The sequence below is a fragment of the Eleutherodactylus coqui genome, chromosome 9 (genome assembly GCF_035609145.1).
Source record: "Eleutherodactylus coqui strain aEleCoq1 chromosome 9, aEleCoq1.hap1, whole genome shotgun sequence".
Classification (NCBI taxonomy): Eukaryota; Metazoa; Chordata; class Amphibia; order Anura; family Eleutherodactylidae; genus Eleutherodactylus; species Eleutherodactylus coqui.
The window spans coordinates 76,406,215-76,429,130 of record NC_089845.1 but is presented as its reverse complement, the minus strand read 5'-3'; the positions used below and the strand labels follow the sequence as shown (position 1 = coordinate 76,429,130).

Genomic DNA, 22,916 nt, shown 5'->3' with positions numbered 1-22,916 from the left:
TGGGAACATTTGAGAAAATTGTGGTGTGAAATATTTCTTTTGCAAAATGTTGGAACGCATCACTAATAAATGGCTTCAAAAGGATCAAAAACGCATTTGAGAGGATAGAGCGTCCGGTAAGAATTACAAAAAGTCTAAAAGCACTAATGTGTCAAAAGACTTATCAAGAGTGTCTCAAAGTTCAGGTGGCCGAGCATTGTCAGGTGAGTTCCACGCTACTGGAGCCCCAGCCAAGAACATCTAGTGCTCCAGTGGTAAGACCGTAGTTGGAAAATAATTTGGACTCATGGATGTGGGTACTAATCTCCCTGGTGGTGAAGAGGCTCGTTGCAGTTATCAAGAACACACAAGAGATGTGACATTTTTAGGTCGAATGCCCACGGACAGATAATCGCTGCGGGATTCGTGGTCAGACACCTGCTGCGATGCCCGCAGCAATAGCCGTCCATAGACATGTCATGTTAACAGATTCTCCCCTCCCCACGAGCTAAAATCAACTGCGATTTTCCGCCCCAGGGGAATATTGCAGCATGTTCTATTTATCATGGAAAATTGAAATGGACAGCTTCCATTGCAGTCAATGGAAGCTGTCCGTCCCACAATACTCTGCGCTGTGAGCACAGAGGAAGTTTCCGCACAGCGCATCATGCGCTGCACTAGGCCAACGGATCTGGAGAGGTGAGAATGGGGTCTCTGGGGGGCGCCGAGTTTGATTCCGCTGCGAGATTTCACAGGCGGAATCCGACCCAGCCATGGGCATGAGGCCTTACAGTAGGATTTGGAGATCGGCGACTACACATTTTTACACAATGTTCTACAATAATGTATTCGGATATCCCTGCAATTTTTGTCACCGACTGTAGTTTGAGATGGATGTGAAGCAGGCCATGGGCAAAGTGATTCCACAGCTAGATGGAGATTTCAATAGCGATGCCAAACTGAATTTACATGCTTTAAGCTTCATGAAAACACATTTTAATCTAGATTATCTGGCCACCGAATGTGCACGAGACTGGTTGGTACAAATATAGAATTAACGTTCGCTCGTAATATAGACGCCGATCTCTTACCATATCTATGTTACTTCTCCTATCACACGTTGTACATGGACTTTGTTTGGAAGATGTGCAATTTGTTTAGAATTAAGAAATGCAGTTTCAAACCTCTACTGACTGGATAATTTATTTGGACAATACCTATCACGCGGTCCGTATTCTGCACCCCTAAACACTTGCGCCCCGACACAGCCCTGTATTGTTTTTCTTTTTATTGCGCTGTGCTAAATGAGAATCATGGCGGTGCTTCATTGTGAACCCGGAGGCCCTTACCTATGGGTGGTAGTATCTGCCACGTTTTCATTATTCCTTGTACTTTCCACAATATTTGTTTTTCCAGCATGTCAGACACTACTCTTTTGCTGCAGTCCAACAAGCTGTGAATGTTTCTAGAGCCGCTCGTAGCAGAGTCTGGTTAATGTAGTGTACAAGGTTTGCAAACATGTAATCTATCTGTAATTGCACCATGCAGATGTAGGGTAATGCTTGGCAAGAGCAAACCCATTTTACAGATGCTCACCAGTCTGCCGAACAGCTATTCTGTGACCATGCAGCGTTCCTGATGGTTTTGAGCCTCTGCTTCTAGCTTTTGCGTGCTGTAAGTCATACTTATGTGGGGAGGCGGTATGGCATTTACTACAAAGCTAAAGCTGGGAAAACTAAGATTTGTAAAGCAGAACATGAGAAAAAAAAGTGTTTTCAAGTTAAAGTACTTTTAAAATTCTTTCCTACGTGCAGCCGATGCTGACTTGTTGTACAGGGGGCACCAGAGTGTATACCATAAACATCTGCAATTCACGTTTATCGAATAGACTCGTCCCATTTCTCTAATAAACCTCATCCTGCTAACAGTGCAGAGTGATCAACATCGACACTAAAGGCGAGTTCACGTCTGCCTCTCCATAGACTGTAGGCTGCCATAATTCTCAGCAGCTCTGCTTGTAAGGCGCCATTCTCATAATGAGAATATATTGGAGAATTATTAACTATGCGATAGGTTTATATATACTCAAGGTTATTTTTAGGCCGGGCTCACACGGGCGGATTTCTATTTATGCATTTGTATAGCATGTAAAATCATTTTTACAAAATAACGTATTCCGTGAGTGGAGGAAAAATCGCAGCATGCTCTATTTTGCTGCGGACTCCCCTTGGACGGCCTCCATTGAAGTCAAATGAAGCTATTTGACCCGCAGCCTGTATGGCCTGTGGGTACCTGCGTTATCACTAAACGATGGCGCGGAAAATACAAATTAAAAAAAAAATGGACTGCACATGACCAATGGTAAGCAGTCCACGGTCATATGTAATGCAGAAAATTCAGGTACGTGGGGGCGCCGGGCGGGCTCACAGGCGGCATCCGCTGCACGCCTCCCGTATGTGGAATACGGTCCGCCCATGTGAGCCTGGCCTCAGATTGGTAAGGCGTCATTAATACTTGCATCATTGTTCCTGTCTGATGGTTTTCTGGTGACAGTCGTAGTAGCATCATTTGCTGCTGCGTTTTCCTGGTAATAAACCTATGAGGCAGTTGAATACATCTGGGTTTGTTAGGACCTCCCGCTATACAAATTATAGCAGCTCTCACATGGGTTCCTAAAAATGGAACCTATGAAGACAGTGTGAACAGAGGGTAATAGGACTTGGAGTTACAGAAACACTAAAGCTCAATGATTTGCAGGTAATTTCAATATTTCATCTATGTAAAAAAGTTGCACGTGACATTCTAATTTTTTTTTCTTTTTCTCCCTGTTGAAGTTCCCTGCAAGTTGTGGCAATGCCGCCATTTTGCCAATGAGTTAAGGATAGCTTCATGTCACCATAAAGCTCTAGTTTACAAAGCTTTTAAGTAAAGTTGCAACCAAAGGAGTAGCCATTCCCCTCCTGAATCTCATTTAAACTTTTAGTATATTTCAGGGGGTTTGTACAGCATTTATAAGAGAAAGAAAGTCTATTTTGTTTGCAGAAACAGCGCCACATCTGTCCATGGACTGTATCTGGTATTGCAGTTTAACTCCATTAACTTAAATAGGGAAGAGATGTATTACCAGGCACATGCCATGGGCAGACGTGGTGCTGGACAAACCCCTTTAAAGTCTTCAATCATGTCCCCTCCTTTGGCTATTTCCTCAGGGCTAAATCTATGTTACTGCTGTAGTCAAACGCTGGTCTCACCAGTTTCATGCCATACACTACCGGGACAAGTGATTGGCTGCAGCAGTCATGTGGGCATACAAGCATGCTAGAACGGTGATGGATCCAATCAGCGAGTAGAGTTTCTTTTGTTTTTATTTTAGAATATTCCTTACAGTTAGAAAAATAAATGTAACTCTCCAGCACCCCTCGTAAGTTCTGTAAGTCTTTCCCGATAAGTTTTACGGTCACTGCACTTTGAGACAACTTGCGTGAATGTGATGACTATCAAAAGTACAAATCACTTTATTTACCTACAATTATGATTTTGTGCTCAAAAAATCCCTCTAAAGTGCTGGCCACTAGGAGTCTCCCTATCTTCTAATTTGCTGTCCACTGACTGTTAAGTGATATCCATTTCTGGTAACAAAGATACCAAGCCAAAGCTAGTGTATCGGGGGGCTATATCATGTTGCCCACCAAAGTCTACAAAGAGGAGAGGGGGATAACGAAGCTGCTTCATTGAGACACAAAAGCAGAGAAACTTACACAAATGCTGCAACTTATAGTAAGTAATTTACAGCTACTAGAATCACATCTACACTGCTCAGTATTGCTTTCATCCACAAAGCTGTTATTTCTGTGTGTGCTACAGACAGTTAGGGAGCATAATCTGGTGTTTTCTCTGTGTGCAGTGTATAAAAGACATCAAAAAAGCTAGTGTACACTCACCTGCTCAGAAAAAAAATGAAAATTAGACATGGCGCCTGTAGAGGTGAAAACTGGGGGAAAATACCATATACAAGTCATACACTATCCTATCAAATGTATTTGGACACCTGAGCAAGAATACAAATGGATTCATGATAGATGGCATGTGTGAAGCAGTATAATTCGTATATCCAATAGTCTGCAGTTCCCATTGTGTGGTGCTGACACTGACTTGGTTTCCTCTCGCAGGTGGTCAATGTGCTTCTGGACAGTGGAAAAGCAAACTCTGTGAACAATTCCTCCAAGCTGTCATTTGTTCCTTTCAGTTAATAGTTTGTGTAGTCTGATTCTTGGTTTAGGTGTGATACGTCCCTCTCTCCTGCACCTTGTGATCACATAACTCACAGTTGATCTGGCGACGTGGGTTTAAGTGTAAATGTCATGAACCAAAAGTCAACTAATGTGCTAATCTACAATACCACATGTAAACTCCGTAAAGTTCTTTGGAGTAAGGCATGTTAAGTGACACAAAATATGGTTGACACCACCAAGGTTCTGCATCCTATGTAGCGTGGTGTAGTACAAGTGAGATGCTAATACTATCCATTCTAGTATTAGAGGTGTCCAAATACTTTTGGTAGGATAATGTATAATGATCAGAAGTAACATTATTCCCCATGCATACACATGACAGCTTATTTTGACAAGTCACCTGAAAATGCAGGTATGTTTTAGAACCCATCTATGGACTCTTTCTATTTTATCAATGTCTCCAGAAGATGAGTTCTCCAGAACTGAATACAGTATCCCAGGTGTGGTCTCACCAGATCTCTATACAGCAGGATCACAATCTCCCTCTTTCTACTGGTAACACCTTTATCTATGAAGCCGAGTATCCTACTTGCTTTCTTTGTAGCCTGACTGCACTGTGGACTCATTTTGAAGCTGTCAGAAATTAGAGCCCCTAAATCCTTCTCCTCTAAAGTTTTGAATAACACAGAACAGCCAATATTATACTCTGAAGATTCCTTCTCCCTAAGTGCATTATTTTACATTTGAAACATTGAACTTTGGTTTCAATTGTTTTGAGCAGTGAAGTTAATCTATTTCCATATTACAGAAACCACCAGGAATATGAATCATATTACACAGCTTTGTGTCATCATCAGTTATTCAGTTGCAAGATAAAACTACCTGGTTTCCCGCATTGATAACTATGAAAATGCAGTCTGATTGTTATCTGGGTCACAATTATAACCTGTTTCCCTGAAAATAAGACATACCCCAAAAATAAGCCCTAGCATGATTTTTGAGGATTCAACATGCTTTTTCAGGATTTTTGAGTATGTTTAAAATATAAGCCCTAGTTATAGTTAATAAAAAATTCAAGTTAAATAGCTTCCAGGCAGCTCTACATGTAAAAAAGTAAAATCTTTTGGACCAAAAATTAATGCATCATTCAGATTTTCGCTGGATCAGATATGGCACATGATGGGCTTGAATGGCACCCTTTGACTATGATGGAGTGTGTTAGGTTTCCAACATGCTGCCTGATATTTTTCCCATACTAAATTTCCCTTTTTTTTTTTTTTTAAAGCTTTGTGCCTGATTTACGCCAAAAGCTCCAAATGTAGCCTTTCACACAGATGTGAACAAAGCTTTAGAATTCTGCGCTTCTGTCTCGCTGCATCTATGTTGTGATCCCTCACAAGGAGTAAACTCACCAGTGCTATAAATAACACCGAGTAGTTTGGCAATCTTGTTACAGATTTTGCATCTGGACCCAGTAGGTTATATTGCTGACATATGATTACTGTATCTCATGTTTTTACAAAGATTTATAGGAAAATGTGAAATGTATTCATCAACTTAATTTTTTTTCTAATGTTTTGCACAAACATTTTGAGGCTCTCCAGCGAGTAATGACTTCATAATTCTAGCTTCTCTTTTCTGAACCAGTTTGACTCCCTGATGTGCATGAGTTTTTTTTGTTTAGTTACCTGCCAGAAAGCTTTTTGTGTTCCCTGGTTGCAATCAATATGGCATATATTCACAAGATTAATACAAGTGCAGGTCTCTCCATAGAAACAGTTTTATGAGCAAATAATAGTTGGCAAAGTACTGAAGTTAAAAAGCCGCTGTTTTTCATTTGCTAAAGTGTTTTCTGAAGGCTCCGAGTTTCAAGGGCAGTCTTGTCTTCCGAAGATTTGTACCCAGATTCTCCTCCTTTGTTTTAAAGATGCGTGTGTTTCTTTTTGTTCTCTTTGTTGTATAATCAAGTGTTTTTCCTGATTATGTTTGTCATATCTGTCTCGTCGTGTCAAGGAAGCTGATCAAACGATATGGAAAAAATAAGAGACGGTGGAAGACACGTAGAAGATCGGGTTTATGGGTTGCTAGACGAAGAAGACAAGACATTGACGGTGTTAGAAATGGAGAAGGCCAAATGGTGTTGAGAAGGCCGAACTTTTAAATTCCTATGTTGTATCTGTTTTCTCTCAGAAATAAGATGTAACATCAACTGATCTTCGCCGTGCTATTGGGGGAATAAAGGAATGCAGGCTATCTATAAGCAGAGAGATGGTAAGGGAACACTTAGCTAACTTAAATGAATTCAAGTCTCAAGGTCCAGATGAATTACATCTTCGATACTAAAGGAAGCAATAATCGCCATAATCTTTGAAAATTCCTGGAGAACAGGAGTAGTCTCAGAAGATTGGAAAAAGGCAAATATTGTCCCTATCTTCAAAAAAGGTGGATCCAGGAAACTACAAGCCTGTGAGCCTGACTTCTATCAAATTATTAAACAGCATGTATACAAGTAATTGGATAAAAATGGAGAAATTAACCAGAGCCAGCAAGGGTTTGTAACAAACAAGTCATGCCAGACAAATTTAATTTCATTCTATGACAGAATCACCGACTGAGTTGATCAGGAAAATGTGGTGGATAAAGTATATCTTGACTTTAGTAAAGCATTTGACAAAATATCTCATACCATACTTATTGAAAAAGTAACCAAATATGGGATTGACAAGCCAACTGTCAGGTGGATTCACAACTGGTTGAGGGATCCTACTCAAAGAGTGGTCATAAATGACTGCATGTCCAAGTGGAATAATGTATCAAGTGGGGTACCACAAGGCTCTGTCCTAGGCCCAGTGTTGTTCAACATTTTTATAAATGATCTGGCAGAGGAAATTGATGGAAAACTGATCAAATTTGCTGACGACACAAAGCTAGGAGGGATAGCTAACAATAGGGAAGAGAGAGATAGTATTCAAAAACATCAAGAAAAGCTTGAACAGTGGGTGGCGAGTAACAGAATGGTATTTAACAAGGAGAAATGCAAAGTCCTACATCTGGGCAAGAAAATTGAAAAATGCACATACAGAATAGGAGGAATTGGGCTAAGCAGCACATGTGAAAATGACTTGGGTATACTAATAGATCATAGACTGAACATGAGTCAACAATATGATGCAGCAGCCAAAAAGGCAAACACAATTCTGGGATGTATTAAGACAGGGGTGTCAAACTCATTTTCACCGGGGGCCACATCAGGTTTTTGGTGAACTTCAAAGGGCCGATTGTAAGACAGTACAGTAAGGGCTCGTTCACACCAGCGTATTTGCGTACATAATATGCAGAGAACAGAAGCCATTGATGTCAATGATTTCATTCACATGATGTATATTCTCACACAGCATGACCTATATTGTTTCAAACTACGCACCCCGATAGGCCATTGAAGTGAATGGGCCGCGCAAATACGTGGTGAATGCGCAGGAAGCCTATGTATTCAATGCATATTTGCGCACCATCTCAGGGGCCCATCTGCGTTCTTTTCTGCGTGCCCAAATACGCAGGCATAAGCGATTTTCGATTGCGCAAATACGTAGCGTATTTGTGCGACCGAAATGCAATTACGCCCGTGTGAACGAGCCCTAATAGTGACCCCCATAGTGGTCGCAGTAGTAATAGTGACTCTGATAGTGGCCTAAGTAAAAATAGTGACCCCTATAGTGGTCGCAGTAATAATAGTGACTCTCATAGTTGCTCTAGTAAAAATATTGACCCCCACAGTAGACCAGTTAGTAATAGCGATCCCCACAGTGGCCCCAGTAGTAATAGTGACCCCTACAGTAATATTACCCCCTCCCAGCAGCAATATTACCCTTTCCCAGCAACAATATTAACCCCCCCACACAGCAACATTAACCCCCACCAGCAATATTAACCCCTCCCCCCAGCACCAATATTAACCCCCTCCTAGCAACAGTATTAACACCCCCCCCCCCACTCAGCAGCAATATTAACCCCCCCCCCTCTTCCCCTTCCCAACCCGGCAGCAATATTAACCCCCTGCCAGAAACAATATTAACCCCCTCCCAGCAGCAATATTAACCCCCACCAGCAACAATTTAAACCCCTCCCCCCCCCCCCCCAACACACCAGCAATATTAACTCCCTCAGCCCCGGCAGCAATCAGCATTATTAACCTTCTCCCAGCAACAACAATATTAACCCTCACCCCCCAGCAGCAATATGAACTTCCCCCTTCCCCAGCCATATGCTTACCTCCTCCTTGCTGTCAGCACCCTTCCTCCTGGGATCGTGCTGAGCCCGGGTGGCATATGAACTTTTCCCACAAGACTTCTGCACTATTGAGCAATTCCAGCAACCTGATTGGTTGTTTGGTTCTCTGGGTTGGCTGATTCCCCAATCAGATTGCTGGAATTGCTGACAAGTGCAGAAGTCTTGTGGAAAAAGTTCATATGCGTCCGGGTGTGCACTGACATCAGTGAGCAGCACGGCACGCTTCCTCCCTGAGTCCTCTCCTGCGGAACTGAAGAGCAGGGGACTCAGGGGAGAAGGGATCAGCGCTGTCAGTGTGATTACCAGCGGGGAGCTGCGGCACCCCAGCTGGTAATCACTACAGTGGTGAGCGGCCGTCGGCACGCCGCGGGCCACATAACACAAGGCAGCGGGCCAGATTCGGCCCGCGGGCCTTGTGTTTGACACATGTGTATTAAGAGAAGAAAAGCGTCTAGATCATGTGAGGTAATTATCTCCCTCTACTCTTTCTAAGTCAGAGCTCATCTGGAATACTGTGTCCAGTTCTGGGCACCCCACATTAAAAAAGGCATAGACAAACTGGAGCAAGTTCAGAGAAGAGTTACCAAGCTGGTGAGCAGTCTGCAAATCATGTCCTAAGAGGAACGGTTAAAGGATCTGGGAATGTTTAGATTGCAAAAAAAGAAGGCTGAGAGGAGACTTAATAGCTGTCCACAAATATCTAAAGGGCTGTCACAGTGCAGAGGGATCAGCCATATTCTCATTTGAACAAGGAAAGACTAAAACCAAAGGGATGAAACTGAAAGGGGGGAGACACAGATTAGATATTAGAAAAAGTTTCTGACAGTGAGGGTGATGAATGAGTGGAACAGGTTACCACAGTAGGTGGCGAGTTCTCCTTCAATGGAAGTGTTCAAACAAAGTCTAGACAAATATCTGTCTGGGATGATTTAGTGAATCCTGCACTGAGCAGGGGGTTGGACCCGATGACCCTGGAGGTCCCTTCCAACTCTGCTATTCTATGATTCTATGATTCATCCTCTGCAAAGAGGAGCTGGAATAAATACTCTATGTAATCCACTGGTAAGCTGACTGAGACGATAAACAGCTCTACAATAGAAGGGAGATGTTGTTCCCTCGGCATCCAGGCACTGCGCATGCACCAAAAAGCATGTCACATGGACCTACGCTGACAGCATAAATTCATATCAGGACCATACGTGTGCCTGACTCCTGTAGGGGCTGTCAGATGCATGTACATTTTTATTGTCTGAATCAGGTATTCTAAGAGTGAAACCATCTGGTACAGCTGGACACACACCACCAAACCACATATTTGAGAGCCAAAGTCAGGAGGGAAAGTTTTTGCTGGCCTTTTTTAGGGAAAATGTTTAGAAAGAGGAAAACATTTTTCTAAATTTTTTCATGTCCTGGTTTAATGTAGTTTGTTCAATGGAGAAATAGACAGGCGCAGAAATTTATTTGTGATGTTGAGATATGTGGTGAATGTGTCATGGATGTGACAAAGGTGTGTGTGTGGGCACAACAGCTTAAAGAGGGTCAAACGTCAATTGAAAACAAACCAGAGGAGCCTTTATCACAAACCAGTAGGTCCAACAACTTGATTGTACAAAGTGAAGCAAGTGGTTATGGAGGACCCCTGATTGACTGTGGAAGAGACTGCTTGCAAAGTCAGTGTTGCTGTAGGATCTGTGACACCATAAGACCTGAAGATACAAAACTTTCCTCCACGTGGGTGCCGTGAATGCTGGCCGATGAACACAAGGCTGCGCGTGCCAATGTTTCTGGCGTCCTTAAAACATGATGACTGCATGAGTGGTGCCTTAATTCCAACATTTATCACCACGAATTAATCCCGAAACCAATTGACAGTAGGCACAATGAAAGCACATTGACTCACCACCACCAAAGCAATTCCAGGTTACCCTCATTGCTGAGAAAATGATACTTGTCATCTTTTGGGACAGTGAAGGCATTATCCTCACTCATTGCATTCCAAAGGGCACTATGGTGATAACTGCATCCTATGAAGATGTTTTGACGAAGTCCCTTTCTGCATTGCAAGACAAATGGCGGGGGAATGTTGCACATGTAGTCTAACATGAAAACAATGCTCCTTCTCATTGGGTAGCCCTTATCCAGGGGTTTCTTCATGGCAACAACATTGAAGTGGTTCCTCATGCTCCCTACCTTTTGGCCTTGCACCTAGCGATTTTTGGCTTTTTCCAACAATGAAGGACACGCTCCTTGGTTGCACGTTTTCCAGTTGTGTCGCTCTTGCTTCAGCAGTTTTCCAAAGGGCAAAAAGGACCCCTAAATAAGCGTTTGCAGTGACTATGCAATCATGGCATTGATGTTGGGAAAAATTTGTGCATCAAGTGGGAGATTATGTTGAGAAGTGACAATACCTTTAGCTTTCTGGGGTACGTAGTTTTTTAGAACAAAATTGCCCCTTTCCAATCCACTGTCTGACGTCTAAAGACATTATGATTTAAGGCTGTACAGATCCGATGTTGGAAGACGTCCATCGGGGTTCTCGTACTGTATATTGCCAGCCTCTCTGCTGTTGGAGCCTATCCAACGTGTCACCTCATGCAGTACTGGCGTTAGCCAGCAGATAGCGCCATTTTATAACGGCAGGAAAAGAGTAAGCCCCCTTGGAAAACCAAGATACAAATTGGATTGGAAAGAGTTAAACCTTAGAAGTTAAATCCACCTCATCATTGAATTTGAATGTTGTGTTCTGTTAGTTTTTTCTGTGAATGCATTTTTAGTTCGCTATTCTGAGCATTGCCATCCTATAATGTCGATTAGTACGACAGTTGGAGAAATTTCAAAAATTTCTGAAAAGCCGAATTTTGCCTCATACAGTACATGAGATTTGGAAAAATTCATATACAGTCTGCAGAAGAAACCCCATTTCGATGTATGGAATGGATTGTCAGATTCACAAATTTCTGCAATGATCTACCGCATGCGGAAGTTAAGGGAACCGATTTTCAAAAACTCCAGTAAGAGATTAACTAAAGTTTTTGAAATCTAGTAAATTATGATGTGAAAGGCAAGATGGCTATTAAGCTGACTACCAATACCAACTGTTCTCCGTAAAGTATCTCCCGGCTTGGATAATCCTATATGTTAGTGTTATCCTGCTTTCCTTTTCATTGTCCTATCTGAATAGACAGTGAACATCTTTACAATTCCAGTATCAAGCTACTCAATACCTCGTATGTCTTTCACTGTTTTGCATCTGGTGTTACGCTACAAAGTTATTTTGGAGCGATATTTCAAGCCTCAGTAGAAATCTCTTCTGTCGATGGTAGATTTCCAACTAACCACTCCCGTTGTATTGAGTTAATATTGCGCCTCATATCTGCCGATGGCACCTGCAACACGATTTAAAGAAATTGTTGCTTGAGGATTGGTAGAATTAAAATGTATCTTTGCACTCCTCTACCTTCATTTATCAGCAAGAAACATGCTTGCTCCATAGCAAAAAAAAAAGAATTAAATTACTTATGCACATGGTTGTCTGTCTTCAGACTTCTCTAGAATTAGGCTGTCAAGGAATGCAAGCCTAATGTGCACTTGTAGCAAGTAACGTTTTCTCTACTGCAAGCTGATGTCTAAGTCGATTTGAAAATGAAAGGGGTTATTATAAAGTGATTGCGGCACAGAGAAGTATGTCATTTTTACAGGAGGCTCATTTTTTTTCTTCATTCTAAGCTGTTTTGTTTTACATCATTTATATTTATGGTCTAGTTGTGACTATGAAGAAATAGGAAAAATTGTCGAAAACGTCTAATCGGTGTGGCTCCATCAAGTGTCGGTATAAAAAAAACAGAGAGAGCACATTTACCAAATTATCGGAGTTGTTTGTCTATCTAAAGCTTTTTGGAACGGTATGAAATATGCAGGTGTTTCATCAATGTGCAGATTATAGGCAGAGGTACCATTACTTTATAATTACCATTTCAGAGGAGGTGCTAGTTGGCTCCTCAAATTATAGAATTTAGTATGATTTTGTTCTCGAGAAGTTTTGTTCTTTTTTTACAAGCAGAATTGATATCAATCTGTGTTTAGGAGGGAATTACACTTGCTGAGTTCTAGCATTGTCTGAGTTTAAATATAGGCCTTTCAGGCAGGGGACTTGGCCTACAGACTCTTTGAGAGGGGCCAGCTCGTTAAGCATAGTAATGTATATTGAGGACAATAGCTTTTAATTGAATATTCATGTTGTAAACGTTCTAACATGAGGTTTTCATTGTATTATTTTCATGTGAATTCAGTGGATACTGGCAGCACTAAAGTTATAAAAATATAGCAGACATTTATAAGGCTCCTTGCCACTTCCGTAAGTGTTCGAAAAAGGGGCATGGATTGCAAGTTGCACACTTTGCAATTCAAAAGGGCTGACCCATGAACAACATTTATCATCTTTCCAAAGAATCATTGGCAAACGTATCATTGCTGGGGGTTCAACTGCTAGGACCCTCACCAATTATGAGAATGGAGTCCCGAATCAACAATTTTAATGGAGTGGTGGTCACGCATAAACATCATCCTCTATTCACTGTCTATGGGACTGACGAAGAGTGCTGTATTCGATCAGTGACGTAGGCAGTAAATGGAGCGTCATAGTGGAGTGTTGATGGGTGATAGATATTGTAAGCGCGCTAACCAGTGAATTAGAAAAGATTTTTGCCACTGTTCTGAAAGAAAGTGTTAATGATTATGGCAGTACTCTAGCATTTGCCAAAGGTGTGATTAGCGCGTACTACAAACCCTCTCTAGCAAAAGTTTGGATAAATCCACCACATTGTTAGACCAGTACATCAATTTAATGCTGAGGCACATGTTTGTGTTACTATATTACTGGCAGCAATGCCTTACGTGCGCCTTCACATTTATTTGTTGGGAATGCTGACCTTTTTATGCATTGAATTGATGTGGAAGTGACTGCTTACATTCTTGCGTTGCATTCCATTTACCGATGTGTCCTAGGTGCTTCAATGAGTATATATATATATATATATATATATCTCCAGGTATCTAGCTTTCTCGTTCATCTAGAGGCTGTTTTGGCCCAAAGAGAGGTGTCTTTTAGAGTTAAAAACCCATTCAATAATATTCGCCTGGACTTGGCGGGTGAGCCCCATGTTTTGATCAAAATATGAGTTAAGAACCTTGCATTTTTATTCAGTTAGTATAAACAGCAATGCAATTTTAGTTAGATATTGTGTATGAGTGCTGAGACTTGTTTCTGTTCCTATATTTGTCACAGACATGGCAGAGGCTGATTTTACCCAGTTTTGGGTTTTTCTGTCTCTCTGCTCCATTTTTGGAGGAGAGAAACTGAAATAATACAGAAAAAAAGAGAACCGTGTGTTTCCCCAGTGATGTTAATGGGGGGAAAAAATGGAAGCAAACACAAAGGCTTCATTTTGCTTCTGTTCCATTAGGTTTCAGTTTTCTTAGACAGAAGAATAGTGCAGTGTGCAGTGTTATCCCTGAAATTTACGGAATAGAAGCGAACTGAGCCCTAATACAGGTGTGCAAGCAGCCCTATATGCACCTTCACATTCAATTTATTTGTTGAAAGTGCTGACTTAGTTTTTTTTTTCCATATAAATTTGGTTTCGTCTTAATCATGCTGACCCTTTAAATCCAACCCAATACTCATGCTGCAACAGTGGCATCCAATAAACATCACCATGAATTGTACACACCTGTAAGTGTGATAGTGGCACATCTTACCCATTGGAAAAAAATAGTTTTATAACTCAAAAGTAAAAAAACATGTAACTCAAGTCAGGTGTTTAGCTCCTTATATGTGCAAATTAGTGCTAAAAATTAATTTGCCCTGTATTTAAACATATGATATTTCCACATACAGTTGATGTTATTTAATATATCCACTTATCCACATTCAAAATTGATGTGTGCCCATCAGAAAATTAGTTTTTCTGATCTGGATGTAATTTTACAAATCAGAATGAAAGAATAGTCCTGGGTAGGGATGGTGGGTACTGGTTGCCCCTTAGCCCTGCAGGCCCCAAGATGTGAAAAAGACTTGGATATACTAATAGATCATAGACTGAACATGAGTCACCAGTGTGATGCAGCAGCAGAACACAACAAGCAAACACAATTTTGGGATGTATCAAGAGTCTAGATCACACGTGAGGTAATTATCCCCCTCTACTCTTCTTTAGTCAGACCTCATCTGGAATACTGTGTCCAGCTCTGGGCACCCCAATTTAAAAAAAGAACAAAGACATACTGGTGCAAGTTCAGAGAAGAGTTACCAGGATGGTGAGCGGTCTGCAAATCATGTCCTATGAGGAACGGTTAAAGGATCTGGGAATGTTTAGCTTGCAAAAAAGAAGGCTGAGAGGAGACTTTATCGCTGTTTACAAATATCTGAAGGGCTGTCACACTGCAGAGGGATCAGCTCTATTCTCATTTGTACAAGGAAAGACTAGAAGCATTGGGATGAAACTGAAAGGGAGGAGACACAAATTAGATATTAGAAAAAACTTTCTGACAGTGAGGGTGATGAATGAGTGGAACAGGTTACCACAGGAGGTGATGAGTTCTCCTTCAGTGAAAGGGTTCAAACAGAGACTGGACAGACATCTGTCTGGGATGATTTAGTGAATCCTGCACTGAGCAGGGGGTTTGGACCTGATGACTTTGGAGGTCCCTTTCAATTCTACCATTCTATGATAACAAATGCCATTTTTGCTACAGTGTGTACGCCATTGAATCAAGACCACCCCTCCCAAGATGATGGAATTTCATTTGTTTCCATTTCACTCAAGCCTTCAGACATCTACGTTGTTGGATAAATAAAAATGATATGATTTTTTAAAAAGTGGGGTGGAAAAACTGAAAATGGGGGGAAAAGGGGGCAACGTCCTTAAGAGGTTAATGTGATATGTTGGAATCAATTGATGAAAACTGATTGAGAAGTTAAAGGGGTTGTCCGGCCATAAAGAATGAATCTCATTACTTCTGTTTGCCCAATACAATGCACTTTGTAATATACATCGTGCATTGTAAATTAGGCAAACAGAAGTTATTCACTTACCTTTTGGGTTGCCCCCCCCCTGTGTTGCTCCTCGGTTGCCATTGGTTCCGACAAGTCTCTTGTCCTCTTCTTGTCGGGCCAGCTCCAGGTGTTCTCTGCACGGGGACGCGCTTCTTCTACTCTGCGCATGCGCAGTAGATCTTCTTCTGCCGGCTGCTTCAGGAAGCTCTGGTCTGCCTGCAGGGGCCGCGCGGCCGCGGGATCTTCAGCTGACAGGTAAGGGAAGTGGAGGAGGGGGAGTGGAGTGCCGGTCTCTCACGGGGGAGGGGTGCTGCGAGCTGTCAGTAGTCAGAGGTGGGGGTGGGGAGGTGTAGGGGTGACAGACCTGTAAGTCAGTAGTCCCGGGATGGGGGTGAGGGGGAAGGTGGGGGAGCTGCTGGTCGGAGCTGACAGCCAGTGGGGGGGGGAGGATGCTGCTGGTCGGAGCTGTCAGCTGGTGGCTTGCGGGGGGCGGGGGCTGCTGGTCGGAGCTGTCAGCTGGTGACTTGCGGGGGGGGGCACTGGAGGGGGACACTGTGGGGTGCATGTGTGTGGGGGCAGTGTGGAGGGGGCGGTGTGTGTGTCATGCTTGGTGCTACTTTCACTTTCAATAGCTGAGGATCGCGATTCTTCTATTAAAGTGCTGCTGGAGATCACGATCTCCTCCTAGAGCTCTGACAGGTGTAGCAGTAGATTCCTTCATCTCCTCATCATGTCCCCTCATTACTGGACACTGGGACACTGTTGTCACACTGTCCCAGTGATGAGGGGACATGATGAGGAGATGAAGGAATCTCCTGCTACTGCTGTCAGAGCTCTAGGAGGAGATCGCACTGCTCTACCTGCCCTCTCATTGCTCTGAATGGGGCCGGACGGCTGCCGGCTCCATTCAAAGCAGTGAAGTGTGCGTTTGCATTATGACGCCGCTCCTCCAGTCATGTGACCGGTGTCATCGGGAGCGCGCACGCTGAGGAGAGAGAGAGGCAGCAGTGCATCATGGGAACTAGCCAGCGGCGCCATCTTTGGAAAATTCTTCAGGCAAACTTTATAAAGGGAAGAAAAGGAATAAAAAGGTGAGCAGAATATCGATTTTTATGGGAAAGGCTGTTGTGTGTGATGCTTCTACTCCACAGGGCATTAATGGGGGAAAAAAAATCAGTTTGGGCGGCGGACAACCCCTTTAAGACATAACTTTCCTCGTGTAACTCGTAAAGATTACCAAACGATGTATTCTTAAACAATACAAAGGAACATATTAATTAGAATAGATAATTAGCAAATATTAATACAAGCCCCATGATATTGGCATATGTATAATGCCTGCCTATTATATAGTGATTTCGGATGGAGGCATATGGAAAATCAGAGTCTGACAGTAAAACAACATAGTGGTATTCTCCTCTAAGAGCAATAAATGTAGGGGAGATTAGAAGTCCGCCAGAGCCTGTATGGCAGTGCCCTATAGGAAGATGTCATACAGCCATAGATTACTGCACTGGACTCCGCTGTCTTCATATCTACTGTTTTTGCTAGATATGCTCACCACATATTTCTCCATTACCAGAATCCACACACATTAATGCATTCTACTCTTATCATCCTCCACAGCATAGCTATTCTATTGTCTAATCATATCCCCAATATGCTTCTCTACAAATATTTTTCCACTAAACTGATTTGTAATGTATCCTGCAGCACTGACAATGTGAGCTCTCTCACTGGGTGTCAGTGACTTTTGTCTAATGTATTGTCAGTGCTGGTCTCAGTAAGCATTTCATCGCTGGCATTAACTGCTAGTTACATTACTCTGCTGTATAGCTGTATTGTAATATACAAGACTGCCAAGTCATGTACAGTTGCAAGGAAAAGTTGGTAAACAAATTAAACTAATTGCAAATTGTTGTAGCATTCATTTATTTTAGTAAACACATTTTTAAGCACATTTATTAAGAAAACATTCACAGTGCAGGGAGAAAAGTGAACTCCTGAGTTAATGAGTTCTCCAAGAGCTAATTGGCAGAAATAGGTTTATTTAAGCAGATGAGAATGGAAGTGTGGGATTCATAGGTGCTTTTCCCATTAAATAACAGCTCACAAAGCCTGCTTACTGACACTTCCATTCTTCTTAAGAAAGATTGGTTAGTGTGAATCATGCCTTGATGCAAACAACTTTAAGAAGATCTCAGTAGTCATGTTGTAGAGATGCATGAAGTTTAAAAACTGCAAAGTCCATGCTAAACACCTTGGTGGACATCAATCCATGGTTAAACATTGTCTACAAGTGGAGATTGCCTCTGTTCCGAAGTGTGGGGATCCGGTTAAGATCACTCCCAAAGCACAGCAGTCAATTCTGAAAGAGGTAAGAAAAAGGTAACAGCAAAATATCTGCAGAAACCTCTGTTTATGTGTCTACTATTGGAAAATCAATGGACAAGAATGGTGTTCATTGAAGAAAACAACAAAGAAAGCTGCAAGTGTCCAGAAAGCAATCCTGTCCCTCTCAGGTCCCTCTCCCAAGATCACCTAGATGCCTCCAGAATGCTCTGGGAAAATATGTGGACAGATGAGACAACGGTGGAACTTTTTAGCACATATGCACAATGCTATGTTTAGAGAATTAAAGAACCCTTCACACCAACACCCATGAAACAAGACAATGTCGCAAAACTACACCGGTAAATTCGCTAAAGAATGGTTGAAAAAGATATTTTGTGTTTTGGAATAGCCAAGTCAGAAACCCAGCTTTCACCATATCAAGATGCTGTGGCATGACCTGAAGAGAGCTATGCACACAAGGCATCCCAGAAATATTGATGAGCTGAAACACATTTACAAGGAGGAAAAGTGCTGGGGGGGGGGGGGCTGCGCCGGTTACCTGCTGCCTGGCGGTGGGTGACTGGTCGGCCGTGTTCACTCCAGGGGTCCGGTCGGCGGCTGCGGGGCGTCTGGTTGTCAGGGAGACACAGCTGGTAGCGTCTCGGGAGCGCGCACGTCGGGCTACAGCAAGCGAAGGGAAAAGAGCCGGCGGCCATCTTGGGAAAATGTTTATAAGTTGCTGAAACGCTGGAACGGTAAGTACAAACCAGCTAGAAAAGTCATTTACAGGGGGGCTTAGTAATGTATGCTTAATTAGGGGGACTGGGCAATAAAAAAAAATCCACTCCTGCCTCGAGACATCTCCTTTAATTGCAACTACACAAAATATTAGGTGAAGATGATTGCTACTAAAGGGCGGATCTACAAGTAATTTAATGTTAGGGCTCACTTACTTTTTCTCCCTGAATGTGCTAAATAAGACCCGAATGGTACAACTGTTTCTGCATTACTAGTTTGGTTGCCTTATTTGTCTCTAATTCTAACTTGGGTAACAGGCAAACAATCGGACCACATTTTATTGGTAATCAATGCAGGAATCCAGGTCATTCCAAAGGGTTCACTTACTTTTTCTTGCAGCTGTAACAATAACACTAATGTGCATGACAGCACAGAAAATAGCGGGATGGATATGTCTATGGAAAGGCAACTGGCCGGGTTAGTTTTGATCTGAAGAAAATAATTTGCAATTTGGTCATCGCTGAAGAGCTGGCGACGTCCCATTGTCTATCATTAAATCCATGTTTTGGAAGTAAATTAAAGAATTCACTGTATAAAAGTAAAGAAAAAAAGCCAAATGCCCCTGGTTTGCATATTTATTTTTCTGCACACGCCAGTAGACAAACTAAAGAGGAATTGAGCCCCTGCAGCAAGATCTTTTATTCCTAAGCCAGGTTTTGATTATCATTGGCAGTATCCTCAAATTACACCTTAACATCTCAGAGATGCAGAAATTGAGTTTCATGGGGAAAAAAAAACACGGCACAGTTGTAATAGAAGCTAAAGTGTGAATTCAGAAGAAATTAACTATGAATTGTACCAGCCATGGAAATTGATTTTATCAGTCAGTTCCTGTGCCATATAGCAAGCGTAGAAACAGCTAGGATCTCTGATTAAATGGAATTCAGAAGTGCCACGGGCTAAATATGGGCCTGCTACTCCCTCAGGTCAGAACTGCACCTGTCAGGCTTCGCTGCTTGATACCCAGCTCAAGCTGGCAGGGGGAAAGCACTGGTGTATGTCGGATGCTACAGGCACAGTCAGGGGAATTGATAGGCATTACCTGACTGAACTGCAGGCATGATAAACATTGCTCTCTGCAGGGAAGCAATCTGGCTTTCTTATCATGAATCAGTGGACCTAGAGTGTCTCGGTTGACCTCATGATTCATGCCAATGGGGCCTATCATAAATGGAGATAATTCCCAGAGAGACACTGCTAGTTTATCAAGTAAACTGGGGCACAGTAAAAAACAGCTTTGTAACCTATAACTAAATTAATAGAAAATAGAAATCTATCACTCATAGCACAGTGATGTGCAGCTAAAACAATGCCATAAAAAGTTAACTTTCTCAAAGGAACATTGGCTCTTATTTCCCACCGATTCAGTACATACAGCACATTTATAGCACATTGTACTATGAAGGGAAGGAGCATTTATGTCCAGGAACAGAATATTCTTATTTCTTTACTCTGCCATTCAAAAACAGTTCCAATGCTTATTCTCTGCTAACAGTTTCTAGGATAGCTATATCCGGTGCTGGCCTTAGGTTAGATGGCACCCTGTACACCCTTCTCCATTATGAGAAAAAATATTATATATATATATATATTGCACTAATAAGCCGTCTGCCTGTATTCAACTTGTGCAGAAAGCAGCACGATAGCAGCATACCCACACCAGAATAAATACAGCACTAAAACCAAGCTCATAACATAAATACAGTACAAACAAACATCAGTACACAGATACAATACCAGAACCAAACTCATAACATACATACAGCTTGAGAACCAATCTCACAACATAAATACAGTGCAAACCAACATCAGTACACAGATACAATACCAGAACCAAGATCATAACATAAATACTGCCCCAGCACCAAACTCATAACATACATACAGCTTTAGAACCAAGCTCATAACATAAATACAGTACAAACCAACCTCAGTACACAGATACAATACCAGAACCCAGCTCATAACATAAATACAGTACAAACAAACATCAGTACACAGATACAATACCAGAACCAAACTCATAACATACATACAGCTTGGGAACCAATCTCACAACATAAATACAGTGCAAACCAACATCAGTACACAGATACAATACCAGAACCAAGATCATAACATAAATACTGCCCCAGAACCAAACTCATAACATACAATATCAGAACCAAGCTCATAACATAAATACAGCCCCAGAACTAAGGTCATACCTAAATACAGCAGCAAAACTAGGCAACTATATTGTGGAGGTACCGATGGGCTGAAACCACTTGAAACATCACAGGGGAGGAGACAGAGCCTGGAGGAGGATGATTTATGTAGCTCTACCAGAGGCTGCCACACAGAGAAAGAAAGTAATTTGCCCAGGTGGATCACCCACAGTATATGTCTACCTGGTGCACCAGCCCCTTCCACCCTCCGTCCCCCATGAGCTGCTGGCTGGGGACCTGCACATTCACACGGGTTGCACATAGCTAAGGTCAGCCATGTGCATACCTGAGACCTGCAGGTAACTAGGGGTGGGAATTAACTGAGTGATAGCAACTGTAATTAGCCATTTTTAAATAAAGGAACCTTTTAGTCACTCAGTCATCCAGGCTGCATATGAATATGCACATTGTAGTTACTATTGTGTACTTTTTTCTTCTCTTTACTTGTCACTTTTAACTATTAAGTTACTGTTTGGCATGTGTCTTCTGGCATACTTGAAATATTACACAATGTAAAGTCATTTTGGGATAGGATCCCCATCATGTCTGTAAGTTTTCTTGTTCTCGCGAGAATGCAACTGCCACTCTTAGTGTTTACATTCAGACCAAGTAATGGAACCGTTGGTGACAACATGGGAGACAACAACTATACTAAGGTTATTAGATGTCTGTCCAACTTGTATTAGGCAATATATTTACATGTTCATTTATGTGCTTGCTTACAGATCCAATGCATGGTCCAAGGAAGCTGCAAGTGGTTGAAATAAAATCCCGGGAAATAACCATTCGTTGGGAGCCATTCGGATATAATGTGACACGTTGCCACAGATACAATCTCACTATTCAGTACAGGTACCAGGTTGGAGGACAGGAGCAAGTACGAGAGGAAGTCAGCTGGGATATGGAGAGCTCACATCCCCAACATACAATCACCAAACTGACACCTTACACCAATGTCAGCGTCAAGCTTGTGCTCATGAATCCAGAAGGGTGGAAGGAAAGTCAGGAACTAGTAGTACAGACGGACGAAGATGGTAGGTACTTATGGAATCGAAATTATCAAAATGCACACGTTTTCTGAAATTGACTGTAGCTTTAAGAGCAAAGTGTTCACAAATACATTGTCCAGTTGGTAAGGCCAATATGTTTGTTTCATAGTGCAGTTTATACACCTCTTAATAAACTTGGTGTTTGTCTGCCCAGTCCAATGCGCCAGATATGCACAGGAAACCATACAGAACCTGTATGCCTCTATGCCCACCTGTATCACATCTTGTATCCAGGCTAGAGGAGGTACAACAGGGTACTAGAGCCTCCATGCCCGCCTGTATCACATCTTGTATCCAAGCTAGAGGTGGTACAACAGGGTACTAGAGCCTCCATGGTCACCCGTATCACATCTTGTATCCAAGCTAGAGGGGGTACAACAGGGTACTAGAGCCTCCATACCCACCCGTATCACATCTGGTATCCAAGCTAGAGGCAGTACAACAGGGTACTAGAGCCTCCATGCCCACCCGTATCACATCTGGTATCCAAGCTAGAGGCAGTACAACAGGGTACTAGAGCCTCCATGCCCACCCATATCACATCTTGTATCCAAGCTAGAGGCGGTACAACAGGGTACTAGAGCCTCCATGCCCAACCGTATCACATCTTGTATCCAAGCTAGAGGCGGTACAACAGGGTACTAGATCCTCCATGCCCGCCTGTATCGCATCTTGTATACAAGCTAGAGGCGGTACAACAGACTACTAGAGCCTGCATGCCCACTCATATCACATCTTGTATCCAAGCTAGAGGCGGTACAACAGAGTATTAGAGCCTCCCTTCGAATGTGTTCACAATAGCAATGTTACAATCACATAGAGAAAGCTTTATTCTATTCCGACAACTCCTTCTAGGTGCTTGATTTTATTTTTTACAATGAGTGTATATTAAATCCAATGGGCCCATGAGGCCTCACCACCATCTGCCAAAGCTTCACCCTCTTTTAGAAAATTGGTGTGTCGGTGCAAAATAGCG

The 22,916-nt window shown here is 42.3% G+C and overlaps 1 protein-coding gene across 8 annotated transcripts in view; it reads left to right on the top strand.

The window, feature by feature from the left end:
• PTPRM (protein tyrosine phosphatase receptor type M) overlaps positions 1 to 22,916 on the top strand; it is a 665,244-nt gene that overhangs the window by 295,491 nt on the left and 346,837 nt on the right. For all 8 annotated transcript variants that reach the window (XM_066579573.1, XM_066579570.1, XM_066579568.1 and 5 more), the window contains exon 8: positions 21,617 to 21,925. In XM_066579573.1, coding sequence (XP_066435670.1) covers positions 21,617 to 21,925 — 309 coding nt within the window. The remainder of the gene's footprint in view (positions 1 to 21,616; positions 21,926 to 22,916) is intronic.